This window comes from Lepus europaeus, chromosome 2, assembly GCF_033115175.1.
Source record: "Lepus europaeus isolate LE1 chromosome 2, mLepTim1.pri, whole genome shotgun sequence".
NCBI classification, from domain to species: domain Eukaryota; kingdom Metazoa; phylum Chordata; class Mammalia; order Lagomorpha; family Leporidae; genus Lepus; species Lepus europaeus.
In genome coordinates, this window is record NC_084828.1 from 174,175,603 (window position 1) to 174,191,701 (window position 16,099).

The 16,099-nt window shown below is 69.6% G+C and overlaps 1 protein-coding gene across 2 annotated transcripts; it reads left to right on the forward strand.

Moving 5' to 3' along the window:
* Nucleotides 1-562: 562 nt before the first annotated feature.
* VILL (villin like) lies at nt 563-15,995 on the forward strand. 2 transcript variants are annotated; one of them, XM_062216137.1, is made up of 19 exons: nt 563-641; nt 758-832; nt 1,000-1,205; nt 1,972-2,080; nt 2,939-3,049; nt 3,269-3,468; nt 3,772-3,850; nt 4,335-4,433; nt 4,690-4,828; nt 5,103-5,203; nt 9,442-9,579; nt 9,686-9,844; nt 10,256-10,435; nt 10,790-10,935; nt 11,403-11,547; nt 15,053-15,238; nt 15,356-15,427; nt 15,556-15,777; nt 15,882-15,995. In XM_062216137.1, the coding sequence occupies exons 1-19, from the start codon at nt 576-578 to the stop codon at nt 15,993-15,995; spliced, it is 2,547 nt and encodes an 848-aa protein (XP_062072121.1). In that variant the 5' UTR covers nt 563-575. The 2 variants fall into 2 exon arrangements, with proteins under 2 accessions (XP_062072121.1, XP_062072129.1); XM_062216145.1 differs by having other exon boundaries at nt 1,009-1,205.
* The last annotated feature ends 104 nt before the right edge of the window (nt 15,996-16,099 follow it).

Genomic DNA, 16,099 nt, shown 5'->3' on the forward strand with positions numbered 1-16,099 from the left:
GCCGGGGCCGGCGCCCGGGGCCCTGGACGCCGCCCTCACACCGCGCTGGATCCTGGGACCCCAGAGCCCAGGGTGTTCTACTGATGATGCGAGGGGATGGGGAGAGGACGTGCACACCACGCCGAGGCCAGGAGCGGGGGACTGGCAGGGGTTAGGTTAGACATGGAGTCCCATGGTACAGGGATGGCCAAGCCTTGCCCCCAGGGTCCTGGGAGGTGCAGGGAAGCCCGGGGGTGGACACGAGGCACAGGGTCACGCGGCCCCTCCTCCCGAGACACCGGCCATGCCTGTGTCTGTGCAGCCTGTTTCGAGCCCACTGTGTTCGCCTGCACCGTCGTGAGCTCAGCCCCATTGTAAGAGCGCACACACGTACAAGCCAGGACCCTGTCTGTACACCCCCGCGGGCCAGTCTGCAGCACCTGTGCCGGGTTGCAGAGCCCTGGGAACGGTGGTGAAGGACAGCTGTGTGTGCGGTCCCCCTAGGGGTGCGGAGGGGTATTGCAGAGCCCGGGGCACAACTCCGGCTGAGAGCTCCGCCTCTCCCCATGCCCGCCCTCCTCCCTGCCTGGCCTAGGATGGACCACAGCAAGGACCTCCCGGCCATCGAGAGAAACAGGGAGCTCCACATATGGATCCTGGAGGTGAGGGGCGCGCTGCAGGGCAGGGTGTGGGGTCTCTGAGACCCCTCCTCCACCGTGGCCGGCATGGGGGTGGGGGCGGGACTTCTGAGCTGTCACCCGGCACCCTCCTGGCCCAGAACCAGAAGATGCTGCCGGTCCCTGAGCAGGCTTACGGGAACTTCTTCGAGCAACACTGTTACATCGTGCTGCACGTGAGTGGCTGGGGCGACACCGGCAAGTCACTTCCCGGGGGAGGGGGGAGTGGAGGGGGTCTGCTCCCCCCAGCCTCTCAGCCCTCCCCTCCTTCCCTGGAAGCACCCACCCACGGCTCCTGGCATCCCACCCCCTCTCCTCACCACACCCACACCCTGGGCCCTAGGTCCCTCAGAGCCCCAAGGCCCAGCAGGGGGCGCCCAGCGACCTGCACTACTGGATCGGGAAGGAGGCGACGTTGGAGGCGCAGGGCGCCGCGGCCGCTTCCGTGCAGCGCCTGCAGGAGGCGCTGGAGAGCCCCTGCGTGCAGCACCGCGAGGCGCAGGGCCACGAGTCCGCCCGCTTCTGCAGCTACTTCCGGCCCGGAGTCGTGTGAGTGCTGCGGCCGGGGCCGGTCGGTGTCGGGGGACAGGCGTGAGCCGCCGTGGCCACAGCCAGCTGTAGAGCACTGTCACCTTCCAGAGAGCCCCAAACCTCTCAGCCGCCACCCCCCGCCCCCGGTTCTCTCCTGCAGCCTGGGCGGCCTCTGCCCCGCGCTCGCCCGCTCTCGGGCACAGTCATGCAAGCCCTGTGCCCCTCGCTCGGTCCCCAGGCTCGGCCCTGCTGAGGCTCCCTGCGACCTCTGCACACTGGGACACGTGGGGGCCCCACTCTGCACGGCCATGCTGCGATGGACCGTGTGCACCAGGTCACACGTGGGCACACGCTTCCTTCCTCTTCCCACACCTGGGAGTGAGCCCGACGTCCCGAGTTCGCCTTTGTGGGCTGCACCTGTGGAAGGAGGCCCTTCGCTGCAGGCTGTTTCCAGTGCAGAACCACGGATGTGGGTCGGATATCGGGAACTGCCAGCACTGGGCCATGTCCGTCTCCCACAGCGGAGCCTGACACACAGTCCGCACACAAACACATGCACGGCCCCTGCGTGTCCACCTGTGGCTGGGCGTCCTTACACGCGGGCGTGAAGGGGCGCCCGGGCACTTGCAGGCGTCTAGACTCACGTGGGCAAACAGGCACACTCGGTGCCTCTCCCCCCTCTTCCACGAGGGTGGACACCACTCGGGCCCCGCGAGCGTCCCTGTGCAGCAGACGGGCGAAGTCCGCCGCAGTGTGTGCGCTCAGCGGGGCCCTGTCCCCCCAGCTACAGGAAGGGAGCCCTACCCTCCGACCACAGGCACGTCCAGACCAACACGTACGACATCCAGCGGCTACTGCACGTCCGGGGCACAAAGCACGTTTCGGCCACCGAGGTGAGGGCTGCCGGGGCGCCGCCTGCCCTCTGCATGTGACCCGCACAGTGTCTGAGCACGTGGACTGGGGGTGTGGGGCGCAGTGACCACTCCAGGTGGCCTGACTGGAGTGAGAAGGCAGGGCCGGGCGTCAGCCCACCCTGGACCCACCCTCTGCCTCCTCGTCGGCCTCCGGGGTCAGCCTGGGAAGCAGCACCCAGACGAGCAGGGTGGTGCGGGGAGGGGCCTTGCCCGCGTCTCACACACGTCGTTGTCACCCCGGGCGCACGCGCCGTCTCCACGGCTCCCGAGCGCTCCTCGTGCGAAGTGGGACAGAGCGCCGCGGCTCCCGTCTGTCAGGAAACGAGGAAACGCTGAGCTGGCGGGCCCAGCCCTCTCGTCGCCACCCGGCCAGCAGTCGGTGCGGTCGGCATCCAGGCGTGCAGGGCGCTGGGCAGCGTTTGCGCTGTGCCTGTCGCAGCCTGCAGCCCGGGGGGCCCAGTCACTGTCACCCACACACGTCGGAGAGCCCACGCCCAGGCTTCGCCCAGTGACCCGGCGTCATATGCACGGGGCCTCCCTTTGTCCCCCAGAGCGTGTCAGTTTGGCGGTAACTTCCTGTCCACAGGCACAGATGGCCCCAGCAAGGGCAGTCACTGGCGCCATGAGTACATGCACGTGTTCACACTTGCTGTACCCCACGTATGTACGCGTGCACATATAAGCACACAGATCATACACACACCTGAGCCGGTGCACAACCACAGAGCACGCCTCCAGGCCACGCAGGGGCACGCCCGCACGCAGGGGCCCCGGCCAGCGCTGCTGCCCCCCAGTGGGAGCTGCTGGGATTTCTCTTTGCCTCTCTGGCTCCGGCAGGTGGAGCTCTCCTGGAACAGCTTTAACAAGGGGGCTGTCTTCCTGTTGGACCTGGGCAAGGTGATGATCCAGTGGAATGGGCCCAAGACCAGCGCCTCCGAGAAGTCCCGGGTCAGTGTCTGCCCAGCTGCGGGGTTCAGGGCTCGGCGGAGTGGGGTGGTGCTAGGTGCCCAGCCTCCCCAGCATGGCCGGAGACGCACCTGCTAGGCACCAGCTGGTGGGGCCCCTAGGGGCGAGGACGAGGGGCACCTGTGCCTCCACCTGCTGCCTCTGGGCCTGGGGGTGGCTGGGGGATGCTGGGAGGGCCTGACCGCAGGTCCCCACCCACAGGCGCTGGCCCTGACCCGCAGTCTCCGGGACAGGGAGCGTGGAGGTCGCGCACAGATCGGGGTGGTGGAGAACGAGGCCGAAGCCGGCGACCTCATGCAGATCATGGAGGCCGTGCTGGGCCGCAGACCGGGCAGCCTGCACGCCGGGGTGCCCACCAAGAGCACCGCCCGGCCGCACGAGGCCGCCGTCCGCCTCTCCCGGTGAGCAGCCCTGGGGCGGCCGCGGCCGGGACAAACGGCCATCATCACTGCAGTAACACAGCGTCCTAGCGAGCCCTCCAGAAGGGTGGGGGTTCTGGGACAGGCCCCGTGGGACCCTGGGCCCAGCCTGCTCTGCAGCACGGTGTGTGACGGCCTCAGCGTGGTACCGACGGGGAAACTGCTGCCGCAGGCGGGGCCAGAGCACGGCCGCAGCCCCTTTACCCTCTGCCTAGGAGGCCGGGGGGGGGGGGGCCACCGGAAGGGGCTGGGCCACACCTGCAGCACCTGCCACCTGTTCTGCAGCGTCTATGAGAAGGGCGAGGACCTGGTGATCCAGGAGGTGGCCACTCAGCCGCTGACCCAGGACCTGCTGCAGGAGGAGGTGAGACGGCGGGCCCCAGCTGCCCCGGCCCAGCCTGCACCCGGCCTGGCCAGCCCTGCCCGCCTCCTGGCCCCCAGCCCAGCCTGCACCCAGCCTGGCCAGCCCCACCCACCCCCTACCCCCGGCCCAGCCTGCACCCTGTCCTGGCCAGCCCCACCCACCCCCCGCCCCCGGCCCAGCCTGCACCCTGTCCTGGCCAGCGCCCCCCAGCCCCCCCACCCCTGGCCCAGCCTGCACCCTGTCCTGGCCAGCCCGGCCCGCCTCCCGGCCTCCAGCCCAGCCTGCACCCTGTCCTGGCCCAGCCTGCCCCTGTCCTGGCCGGCCCTGCCCGCCCCCTCCCCAGCCTGCACCCCCTTCTGGTCACCCCACCCAGGCCCCTTCCCCCGGCCCAGCCTGCACCCAGCCTGGCCAGCCCCACCCACCCACCCCCCACCCCTGGCCCAGCCTGCACCTATCCTGGCAGCCCCCCCCCCCTTGCTCCCAGGCCTGCTACATCCTGGACCAGGCCGGCTCGAAGATCTTCGTGTGGCAGGGCCGCAGGTGCAGCCTCCCGGAGAAGCGGGCGGCCTTCAGCCGGGCCGTGGTGAGGCTGCGCACGAGGGGACCTCGCCCTGCTCTGGGTGGGAGCGGCGGAGCAAGGCCCTGGGGGCAGCTCTGGCATCTGCCCGTGGCGGCCGCTGCCCCAGGCCCGGGCTGGGGGTCCTCGGGGAAGGGGGCAGCGGCCCACCTGGCTGCTGGGTCGGGGCCTGCTTCACGGCCTCGCGGGAGGTGCCCCGGGGTGCGGTGGGCAGCGGGGCGCAGGACCCTCGCGTGCCGGGCTGACGCCGCCTCCGCGCCAGGGCTTCATCCGGGCCAAGGGCTACCCGCTGTACACCAACGTGGAGGTGCTGCACGACGGCGCCGAGTCGGCCGCGTTCCAGCAGCTCTTCCGGACGTGGTCCAGGGCGCCCGGCGGGCCCCGGCGGCCAGAGGGGCGGGGTGAGCAGCGGGGGCGGGGCGGGGCTGGCGGGAGGGGGCGGGGTCCTGCGGGAGAGGGGCCAGAGGATAAGTGGGCAGAGGGCAGGACCGGGGCGGGGCCTATTATAAGTGGGCGGGGCCTGGAAGAAACCAGGGGCGGCGGAGGGTGAGTCCATGGAGTGGGATCCCCGCCGGGCTGGGGGGAGGGGTCTGGCCTAGCCGGGCGGCCGGGTGGTGCAGGCGCCCAGAGGGCCCAGGGCCGTGGAGCCGCTGACATGCTCTGCCCCTCCTTCAGGTACCGGGGTTCAGGTCAAGCTGGACGCGGGCAGGCTGCACAGCCAGCCTGAGCTAGCCGCCCAGCTCAGGATGGTGGACGACGCGTCCGGGAAGGTGGAGGTGAGGGCAGTGGCTGCAGGGGGCAGGCCCTGCTGCGGTGAGCTGGTGCACCCGAGTGTGCAGTGGGCCACCTGTGCACGTACACACCCCCTACTGCTGGCCCGTGTGCACCCCACCTACTGCTGGCCCGTGTACACCACCTACTGCTGGCCCATGTACACCCCGCCTACTGCTGGCCCGTGTACACCCCGCCTACTGCTGGCCCGTGTACACCACCTACTGCTGGCCCGTGTACACCCCACCTACTGCTGGCCCGTGTGCACCCCACCTACTGCTGGCCCGTGTACACCACCTACTGCTGGCCCGTGTACACACCCCTGCTACTGCTGGCCCGTGTACACCCCCGCCTACTGCTGGCCCGTGTGCACCCCGCCTACTGCTGGCCCATGTACACCCCGCCTACTGCTGGCCCGTGTACACCCCGCCTACTGCTGGCCCGCACACACCCCGCCTACTGCTGGCCCGTGTACACCCCACCTACTGCTGGCCTGTGTACACCGCCTACTGCTGGCCCGTGTACACCACCTACTGCTGGCCCGTGTACACCCCGCCTACTGCTGGCCCGTGTACACACCCCTGCTACTGCTGGCCCGTGTACACCCCCGCCTACTGCTGGCCCATGTACACCCCGCCTACTGCTGGCCCGTGTACACCCCGCCTACTGCTGGCCCGCACACACCCCGCCTACTGCTGGCCCGTGTACACCCCACCTACTGCTGGCCTGTGTACACCGCCTACTGCTGGCCCGTGTACACCACCTACTGCTGGCCCGTGTACACCCCGCCTACTGCTGGCCCGTGTACACACCCCTGCTACTGCTGGCCCGTGTACACCCCCGCCTACTGCTGGCCCGTGTACACCCCGCCTACTGCTGGCCCGTGTACACCCCGCCTACTGCTGGCCCGTGTACACACCCCTGCTACTGCTGGCCCGTGTACACCCCCGCCTACTGCTGGCCCGTGTACACCCCGCCTACTGCTGGCCCGTGTACACCCCGCCTACTGCTGGCCCGTGTACACCCCCGCCTACTGCTGGCCCGTGTACACCCCGCCTACTGCTGGCCCGTGTACACCCCGCCTACTGCTGGCCCGTGTACACACCCCGCCTACTGCTGGCCCGTACGCACCCCGCCTACTGCTGGCCCGTGTGCACCCCACCTACTGCTGGCCCGTGTGCACCCCACCTACTGCTGGCCCGTGTACACCCCACCTACTGCTGGCCCGTGTACACCCCTGCTACTGCTGGCCCGTGTGCACCCCACCTACTGCTGGCCCGTGTGCACCCCACCTACTGCTGGCCCGTGTACACCCCGCCTACTGCTGGCCCGTGTACACCCCACCTACTGCTGGCCCGTGTACACCCCACCTACTGCTGGCCCGTGTACACCCCTGCTACTGCTGGCCTGTACACACCCCTGCTACTGCTGGCCCGTACACACCCCGCCTACTGCTGGCCTGTACACACCCCGCCTACTGCTGGCCCGTACACACCCCGCCTACTGCTGGCCCGTGTACACCCCGCCTACTGCTGGCCTGTACACACCCCACCTACTGCTGGCCTGTACACACCCCGCCTACTGCTGGCCTGTACACACCCCACCTACTGCTGGCCCGTACACACCCCTGCTACTGCTGGCCCGTACACACCCCGCCTACTGCTGGCCCGTACACACCCCTGCTACTGCTGGCCCGTGCACCCCACCTACTGCTGGCCCGTGTACACCCCACCTACTGCTGGCCCGTGTACACCCCGCCTACTGCTGGCCTGTACACACCCCGCCTACTGCTGGCCCGTGTGCACCCCTGCTACTGCTGGCCCGTGTGCACCCCTGCTACTGCTGGCCCGTGTACACCCCACCTACTGCTGGCCCGTGTACACCCCACCTACTGCTGGCCTGTACACACCCCGCCTACTGCTGGCCCGTACACACCCCGCCTACTGCTGGCCCGTACACACCCCACCTACTGCTGGCCCGTACACACCCCTGCTACTGCTGGCCCGTACACACCCCTGCTACTGCTGGCCCGTACACACCCCGCCTACTGCTGGCCTGTACACACCCCACCTACTGCTGGCCCGTACACACCCCACCTACTGCTGGCCCGTGTACACCCCACCTACTGCTGGCCTGTACACACCCCGCCTACTGCTGGCCTGTACACACCCCACCTACTGCTGGCCCGTACACACCCCTGCTACTGCTGGCCCGTACACACCCCGCCTACTGCTGGCCCGTACACACCCCTGCTACTGCTGGCCCGTGCACCCCACCTACTGCTGGCCCGTGTACACCCCACCTACTGCTGGCCTGTACACACCCCTGCTACTGCTGGCCCGTGTGCACCCCACCTACTGCTGGCCCGTGTACACCCCACCTACTGCTGGCCCGTGTACACCCCACCTACTGCTGGCCCGTGTACACCACCTACTGCTGGCCCGTGTACACCACCTACTGCTGGCCCGTGTACACCCCACCTACTGCTGGCCCGTGTACACCCCACCTACTGCTGGCCCGTGTACACCACCTACTGCTGGCCCATGTACACCACCTACTGCTGGCCCGTGTGCACCCCACCTACTGCTGGCCCGTGTGCACCCCGCCTACTGCTGGCCCGTGTACACCCCGCCTACTGCTGGCCCGTGTGCACCCCACCTACTGCTGGCCCGTGTGCACCCCGCCTACTGCTGGCCCGTGTGCACCCCGCCTACTGCTGGCCCGTGTGCACCCCGCCTACTGCTGGCCCGTGTGCACCCCGCCTACTGCTGGCCCGTGTACACACCCTGCCTACTGCTGGCCCGTGTGCACCCCGCCTACTGCTGGCCCGTGTACACCACCTACTGCTGACCCGCGTGCACCCCGCCTACTGCTGGCCCGTGTACACACCACCTACTGCTGGCCCGTGTGCACCCCGCCTACTGCTGGCCCGTGTACACCACCTACTGCTGGCCCGTGTACACCACCTACTGCTGGCCCGTGTGCACCCCGCCTACTGCTGGCCCGTGTACACACCCCACCTACTGCTGACCCGTGTGCACCCCGCCTACTGCTGGCCCGTGTACACCCCGCCTACTGCTGGCCCGTGTACACCCCGCCTACTGCTGCCACGTCCGTACGTGGTGCAGACACAGGGGCACAGTAACCGAGCAGAGCTGCCACAGAAACTGCTGGGCCCCACACAGGACCCTGGATTCCTTTAGGCATGTGCTCTGCTGTGGATGAACAGAGCCAGGAACTGGGGAGAGCTGGGGAGGGAGGAGATGAGACGGGACAAGGAGGCGGGCAGGGAGAGAGGAGGATGGGGGCAGGAGCCAGGGTGACGGGGCAAGGAGAGAGGAGGAGGGGGCAGGGAGAGAGGAGGAGGGGGGCAGGGAGAGAGGAGGGGGGGCAGGGAGAGAGGAGGAGTGGGGCAGGGGGGGACAGGGAGAGAGGAGGAGGGGGCAGGGAGAGAGGAGGACAGGGCAGGGAGAGAGGAGGACAGGGCAGGGAAAGAGGAGGAGGGGGGGGCCAGGGAGAGAGGAGGACGGGGCAGAGAGAGAGGAGGACGGGGGCAGGAGCCAGGGAGATGGAGGAGACAGGTGAGGGAAGAGCGGGGGTACTGGGGACACGGGGCAGGCAGGGGCAGGCAGGCCAGCAGAGCGGAGGGCCACACAGGGAAGGACAGAGGGCTCCGGGACCCAGGCTCCAAGAGCCAGGCCGGGGGCAGGGACAGAGGCCCGAGCCAGGAGGGCTGGCTGCCGGTGCTCTTGGGCGGCGCGTGGGCTGGGCCGGGGCTCTGTGGCCCCGGGGCAGTAGGAAACGGGAGTTAGGAGGGGTCTCGCTGCCCATCCGAGCGAGGGCGTGCGCTCCCTTGGGTCTCTGGCAGCCTTTGTTTTTCTAAGTCACACTTGAAAGGGGGACATTGGCCAAGAACTGCAGGCCTTACTTCCTGCCTCAATTCTGCCGCTGGCGACTGCAGGAACCTGACGGCCCCCAGCAGGGCTGTGGCTGGTGGGGCCGGGACGGGCGTGGCTGGGCGCACTGCAGCGGCACCCCTCGTGCCTGGGCCATGTGTTTACCTGGGTGCCACACACACACACACACACACTCGGGGTCCAGGCTCGGTTCTGGGCCCCTGGGGAAAAGGCAGGTGCAGATCCTGGCACAGGCCCAGCAGGGTGCGGAGCCACGCCCATGGGGGGAGCTTTGTGGCTGGTCTGGCAGAGCAGCCACCTGTGCCCCTGGGTCCCCTACTCCTCAGGTGTGGTGCCTCCGGGACTCACGCAGGCAGCCCGTGGACCCCAAGCATCACGGCCGGTTGTGTGCAGGCAACTGCTACCTCATCCTGTACACCTACGAGAGGCTGGGTGTTGTCCACTACATCCTGTACCTGTGGCAGGTGCGCTGGACCGGGGGAGGGGGGCGTGTGAACCTCAAGTCCAAGGGCTGGGTTGTGAGACTGGGACATGAGCGCTGCACCGGGTCATCACCTCCCCTGCCTGCAGGGCCACCAGGCCACCGCAGCTGACATCCGGGCCCTGACCCACAATGCTGAGGAGCTGGAGCTGGTGTACCAGGGAGCGCTGGTGCAGGTGCACGTGACCATGGGCAGCGAGCCCCCCCACTTCCTCGCCATGTTCCGGGGCCGGCTGGTGATCTTCCAGGTAGGGCCCACCTCGCTCCAGTGGCAGCAGCTTTCAAAGCCCCTTCCCAGGCTGGGGCCAGCTCACCATCCCCCAGGCTCTCCTGGGGTTTGACCCCGGTCCAAGAGCTCCAAGGGTGCTGCCCACCTAAGAGCCAGGCCCAAAGCAGGAGCACAGGTAGGAAGCCGAGTCAGCAGGGGAGCCAGGGGCCAGGTGCTTCTCCCACTCCACCTTCGGGACCCCAGGGGTGGGCTGAGGACTCGTTTAGTAAAGCCTGCTTCTCCTTGAACCGTCGGCTCCCCTTGCCCACGAGGGTGCAGCGGAGCAGTGGCTCCCAGCCTGGTCCCTGAGCCGCCAGGCAGTCTGAGCCCACGGGAGCGGGGAGGTGGCCCCCGGAGGCCTTGCCGCAGCCTGAGGCCCAGCCTCTTGCAGGGGAGCGCTGGCCACGGCGGCAAGGAGCAGCCGGCACCCACCCCCAGGCTGTTCCACGTGCAGGGCACTGAGCCGCACAACACCCGCACCATGGAGGTGCCAGCCCGGGCCTCGGCCCTCAGCTCCAGCGACGTCTTCCTGCTGCTCACAGCCACTGCGTGCTACCTCTGGTTTGGGAAGGTACGGGCTGCGCTGACCTGACCCTTGCCTGGGCCAGGGATGCGCCCCCCGGACAGGGGCACACAGGCTTCAAGCAGCCAATGGGGGCGAGGGGGGGGAAGGGAGGGGAGGCCCCGGGAAGCCACCAAGCAGCAGGTGCAGCAGGTGGACCTGAGGGTGCACGGGTCAGAGCCCGCTGCCTGGGCTGGAGCCGTGGCCATCCCACGTCCCACCTGAGAGGGCGGGGCCTCTGGACCCAGGGAAGGGCTCAGGCCCTGTGACGCTGATCAGGCCTGCAGGGCAAGGAGGGGAGGCCCCTCCTGCGAGCGGAGACCCTGCAGCCTGCGGGCCCTGATCCAGCCCTGTGCCCGCCAGGGCTGCAGCGGCGACCAGCGGGAGATGGCCCGCACAGTGGCCACGGTCATCTCGCAGAAGAGCGAGGAAGTGACGGTGGAGGGTCAGGAGCCTCCCCACTTCTGGGAGGCCCTGGGAGGCCGGGCCCCCTACCCCAGCAACAAGAGGTAAAGGGGGTGAGGCAGGGCTGGGGCTGGAACCCGGGGCTGCGTCCCACCCCCCACCCCCCGCCCCGCCGTCCCCTGGACTTGAAGCTGGAGGCAGCGGGAGCTGGGCCGTGGCGCCCTCTGCTGGCTGAATCAGCTCCCAGGGTTGCTGTGACCCCTGCTGGCCTCAGTGTGTCTGTGGGTCCTGGGCTATGCACTGCTCGCCCCCAGGTCCTTGGCCCCTTTCCAGCCTCGCCTCCCTCCTGCCGGGCCCAGAGCGCCTCCTTTCCCGGGGACCGCAGGCCTCCAGCCCCGCCCACTCCTGGGAGCTGCAGCACCGCAGGCTGGGCCACACAGGCTCCTGTCCACTCTGTGCACTGCCAGCCAGAAGGGGAGCCCGGGGCCCAGGGTGCTCCTGGAGCGAGTGGGGGCTGGGCGCGGGCGCAGGGTGCGTCCCCGGCCCTGGGGTGGCTCAGGCTGCCCCGCAGGCTCCCGGAGGCAGCGTCCGGCTTCCAGCCCCGGCTGTTTGAGTGCCGCAGCCCGACGGGCCGCCTGGTCCTCTCCGAGGTGGCGTCCTTCAGCCAGGAGGACCTGGACGAGCACGACGTCCTGCTACTGGACACCTGGCAGGAGGTGAGGCGGGTGGGCACCGGGCACGCCTGCACCGAGACCCGGGCTGGGCACGGGCAGGCTGTGGTGGCAGAGCGTGGGGGTGTGTCACTGTGGCAGAGGGAGGCTGTGTGGGGACACGTGTGGCTGTGAGACGTCTGGGGTGGGCGGCGTGTGACTGAGCGTCGCTGTGACAGAAGGGAGGCTGTGTGGGGACACGTGTGGCTGTGAGACGTCTGGGGTGGGCGGCGTGTGACTGAGCGTCGCTGTGACAGAAGGGAGGCTGTGTGGGGACACGTGTGGCTGTGAGACGTCTGGGGTGGGCGGCGTGTGACTGAGTGTCACTGTGACAGAAGGGAGGCTGTGTGGGGACACGTGTGGCTGTGAGACGTCTGGGGTGGGCGGCGTGTGACTGAGCGTCGCTGTGGCAGAAGGGAGGCTGTGTGGGGACACGTGTGGCTGTGAGACGTCTGGGGTGGGCGGCGTGTGACTGCGCGTCGCTGTGACAGAAGGGAGGCTGTGTGGCCACACGTGTGGCTGTGAGACGTCTGGGGTGGGCGGCGTGTGACTGAGCGTCGCTGTGACAGAAGGGAGGCTGTGTGGGGACACGTGTGGCTGTGAGACGTCTGGGGTGGGCGGCGTGTGACTGCGCGTCGCTGTGGCAGAAGGGAGGCTGTGTGGGGGACACGTGTGGCTGTGAGACGTCTGGGGTGGGCGGCGTGTGACTGAGCGTCGCTGTGGCAGAAGGGAGGCTGCGTGGGGACACGTGTGGCTGTGAGACGTCTGGGGTGGGCGGCGTGTGACTGAGGGTCGCTGTGACAGAAGGGAGGCTGTGTGGGGACACGTGTGGCTGTGAGACGTCTGGGGTGGGCGGTGTGTGACTGAGCGTCGCTGTGACAGAAGGGAGGCTGTGTGGGGACACGTGTGGCTGTGAGACGTCTGGGGTGGGCGGCGTGTGACTGAGGGTCGCTGTGACAGAAGGGAGGCTGCGTGGGGACACGTGTGGCTGTGAGACGTCTGGGGTGGGCGGCGTGTGACTGAGCGTCACTGTGGCAGAGGGAGGCTGTGTGGGGACACGTGTGGCTGTGAGACGTCTGGGGTGGGCGGCGTGTGACTGAGCGTCACTGTGGCAGAGGGAGGCTGTGTGGGGACACGTGTGGCTGTGAGACGTCTGGGGTGGGCGGCGTGTGACTGAGCGTCGCTGTGACAGAAGGGAGGCTGCGTGGGGACACGTGTGGCTGTGAGACGTCTGGGGTGGGCGGCGTGTGACTGCGCGTCGCTGTGGCAGAAGGGAGGCTGCGTGGGGACACGTGTGGCTGTGAGACGTCTGGGGTGGGCGGCGTGTGACTGAGCGTCGCTGTGACAGAAGGGAGGCTGTGTGGGGACACGTGTGGCTGTGAGGTGTCTGGGGTGGGCGGCGTGTGACTGCGCGTCGCTGTGACAGAAGGGAGGCTGTGTGGGGACACGTGTGGCTGTGAGACGTCTGGGGTGGGCGGCGTGTGACTGCGGGAGGCTGAGCAGGTGGCAGCGCTGAGCGAGTGACCAAGAGGGCTGACCACTGTGTGTGTGTGTGTCCGGCTATCCTGGGGACTGTGGGGACAGCCGCAGCAGTTAGAGCTGGTGAGGCTGAGGGACTGGGTGGCTGTACTTGTGCGGCTGCCAGCGGTGGTGCCACACTCCCGCTAGGTATGCGTGGCTGTGGTTCCGGACACCCGCGTGCTGGACGGCAGCGGTCCCAGCGTGCCGCTGAGTGGCTGTGTCCCTCTCTGTGGTACTGTGGGAGCTGGGGGTGACGTTACAGGCCCCCATGTCCCTCAGCCTCAGCCCTTCCTCCATCCCTGTGTGGCCTGGCCACAGCCACCTCGGGCCATCCCCTCCCACTGCCCTGGCCACAGTCCCAGAGTGTGCTGGCGCCTTTGCTCTGGCCGGTACTGCTGTGGGGAAAGCCCTGCCCCCCCATACTCCGGCCACTCCCCCCACACGCCGGCCACTCCCCCACACGCTGGCCACTCCCCCACACGCCGGCCACTCCCCCACACACGCCGGCCACTCCCCCCCCATACACCGGCCACTCCCCCCCACACACCGGCCACTCCCCCATACACCGGCCACTCCCCCCACACACACCGGCCACTCCCCCCCACACACCGACCACTCTCCCCACACACCGGCCACTCCCCCACACGCCGGCCACTCCCCCACACGCCGGCCACTCCCCCCACACGCCGGCCACTCCCCCATACACCGGCCACTCCCCCACACACCGGCCACTCCCCCCACACGCCGGCCACTCCCCCATACGCCGGCCACTCCCCCACACACACCGGCCACACCCCCACACACGCCGGCCACACCCCCACACACGCCGGCCACTCCCCCACACGCCGGCCACTCCCCCCACACGCCGGCCACTCCCCCATACGCCGGCCACTCCCCCACACACACCGGCCACACCCCCACACACGCCGGCCACACCCCCACACACGCCGGCCACTCCCCCACACGCCGGCCACTCCCACCCATACACCGGCCACTCCCCCCACACGCCGGCCCCTCCCCACACACACCGGCCCCTCCCCCACACACCGGCCACTGCCCCCACACGCCGGCCACTGCCCCCACACGCCGGCCACTCCCCCCCCCACCGGCCACTCCCCCACACTCCGGCCACTCCCCCCACACACCGGCCACTCCCCCACACACACCGGCCACTCCCCCCACACGCCGGCCACTCCCCCCACACGCCGGCCACTCCCCCACACGCCGGCCACTCCCCCCCCACCGGCCCCTCCCCCACACCCCGGCCACTCCCCCACACACCGGCCACTCCCCCCACACGCCGGCCCCCCCCCCCACCGGCCACTCCCCCCACACGCCGGCCACTCCCCCCCACACACCGACCACTCCCCCCACACGCCGGCCACTCCCCCACACGCCGGCCACTCCCCCCCCACCGGCCCCTCCCCCACACCCCGGCCACTCCCCCACACACCGGCCACTCCCCCCACACGCCGGCCACTCCCCCACACACACCGGCCACTCCCCCCCACACACCGACCACTCCCCCCACACGCCGGCCACTCCCCCACACGCCGGCCACTCCCCCCCCACCGGCCCCTCCCCCACACGCCGGCCACTCCCCCACACACCGGCCACTCCCCCCACACGCCGGCCCCCCCCCCCACCGGCCACTCCCCCCACACGCCGGCCACTCCCCCACACACTGGCAACCCCCCCACACACCGTCCACTCCCCCACACGCCGGCAACTCCCCCCCACACCGGCCACTCCCAGGCGTGCTCCGTGGTTCTCCCACTGTGCCGTCCCCAGGACCTTGAACAGGGCGCACAGCAGGGGCCCAGTCACCGTCCGTGAACACATGCAGGCTGAGTGCCTGCGATCTGTGTGTGTGTGTGTGTGTGGCCGGGGCTGCGTGGGGGGCTCTGACACCGTCTGACGGACACGGGGAGGGCGGCAGGGGCCGGCTCTGGGAGGACCCTGCCCACAGCCAGGCCCCTCTGTGGCCCAGATCTTCCTGTGGCTCGGGGCAGCCGCAGGTGCGCGGAATGCTGCGTTGGTGGCCTGGGGCCGGGAGTACCTGGAGACCCACCCGGCAGGGAGGAGCCTAGCCACGCCCATCCTGCTGGTCAGGCAGGGCCGAGAGCCTCCCACCTTCACCGGCTGGTTCTCCTCTTGGGACCCCTACAAGTGGACGGTGAGTGAGGCCTAGCCCTCTTTCCCCCAGCCCCACCCTCACTCCAGGGGAGGGGGCCCGCCCTGGCTGGGGCCTCCGCCTCAGGCCCCTCCCACGGTGCTCACCCTCCTGCCCCAGGGTAACCAGTCCTCCCAGGAGGTGGTGGAGGCCAGCTCGGGGACAGCACCCGCCCTCTCTGAGGTCACAGCGGTGAGTTCGGCACCCCCCACGTGGCCTCGCCATCCATGATGGGCAGGGCACAGGGCCAGGGCGGGGATGGAGATGGGGGAGGGCTGCCTCTTCCCCATCTTCCCAGCCTGAGGCCCCTCTCCGGACAGGAAGTCTGCAACTTCCAGCTCTCGCGGCCGGCCCAGGGCAGGCCGGGTCCCGTGGCTCCGCAGGCCCCCACGGGCTTCCAGGACAGCTCCGAGAGCCAGCCTGAGCAGGGCCCCAGGGCGGGCGGCAGCAGCTCCCCGGTCAGCGGGGCCCTGCCCCGCGAGAGGCTCATGCACCAGGCCGCTGAGGACCTGCCCGAGGGCGTGGACCCCACCCGCAAGGAGGTGAGTGCCCGAGACCCTGCTGCGCCCCACGCCGAGCTGGAGGCCAGGGGGCTCCAGCCGCCGGCCCTGGATTCTGGGCTCAGGCACGGCCCCCCGGCCCCCAGTTTTACCTCTCAGACTCGGACTTCCAAGACCTCTTTGGGAAATCCAAGGAGGAGTTCTACAGCATGGCCCAGTGGAAGCAGCAGCGGGAGAAAAAGCAGCTGGGCTTCTTCTGAGCGCAGGCCCTGCCGCCCGCCCGCACGGCGAAGCCATCCCTGGTCCCCACGCCGCGCCATCAGGGCGGCGTCCCGTCAATAAAAGCTGGGGCCTGTGCCTCGCG

Excerpts from the sequence above, each read along its gene's own strand:
- VILL (XM_062216137.1), top strand. The coding sequence starts at position 576 with ATGGACCACAGCAAGGACCTCCCGGCCATCGAGAGAAACAGGGAGCTC. Across the intron at positions 642-757 it reads TCCACATATGGATCCTGGAG|AACCAGAAGATGCTGCCGGT; the intron begins GTGAGGGGCGCG and ends CTCCTGGCCCAG. Across the intron at positions 4,829-5,102 it reads CCGGCGGCCAGAGGGGCGGG|GTACCGGGGTTCAGGTCAAG; the intron begins GTGAGCAGCGGG and ends CCCCTCCTTCAG.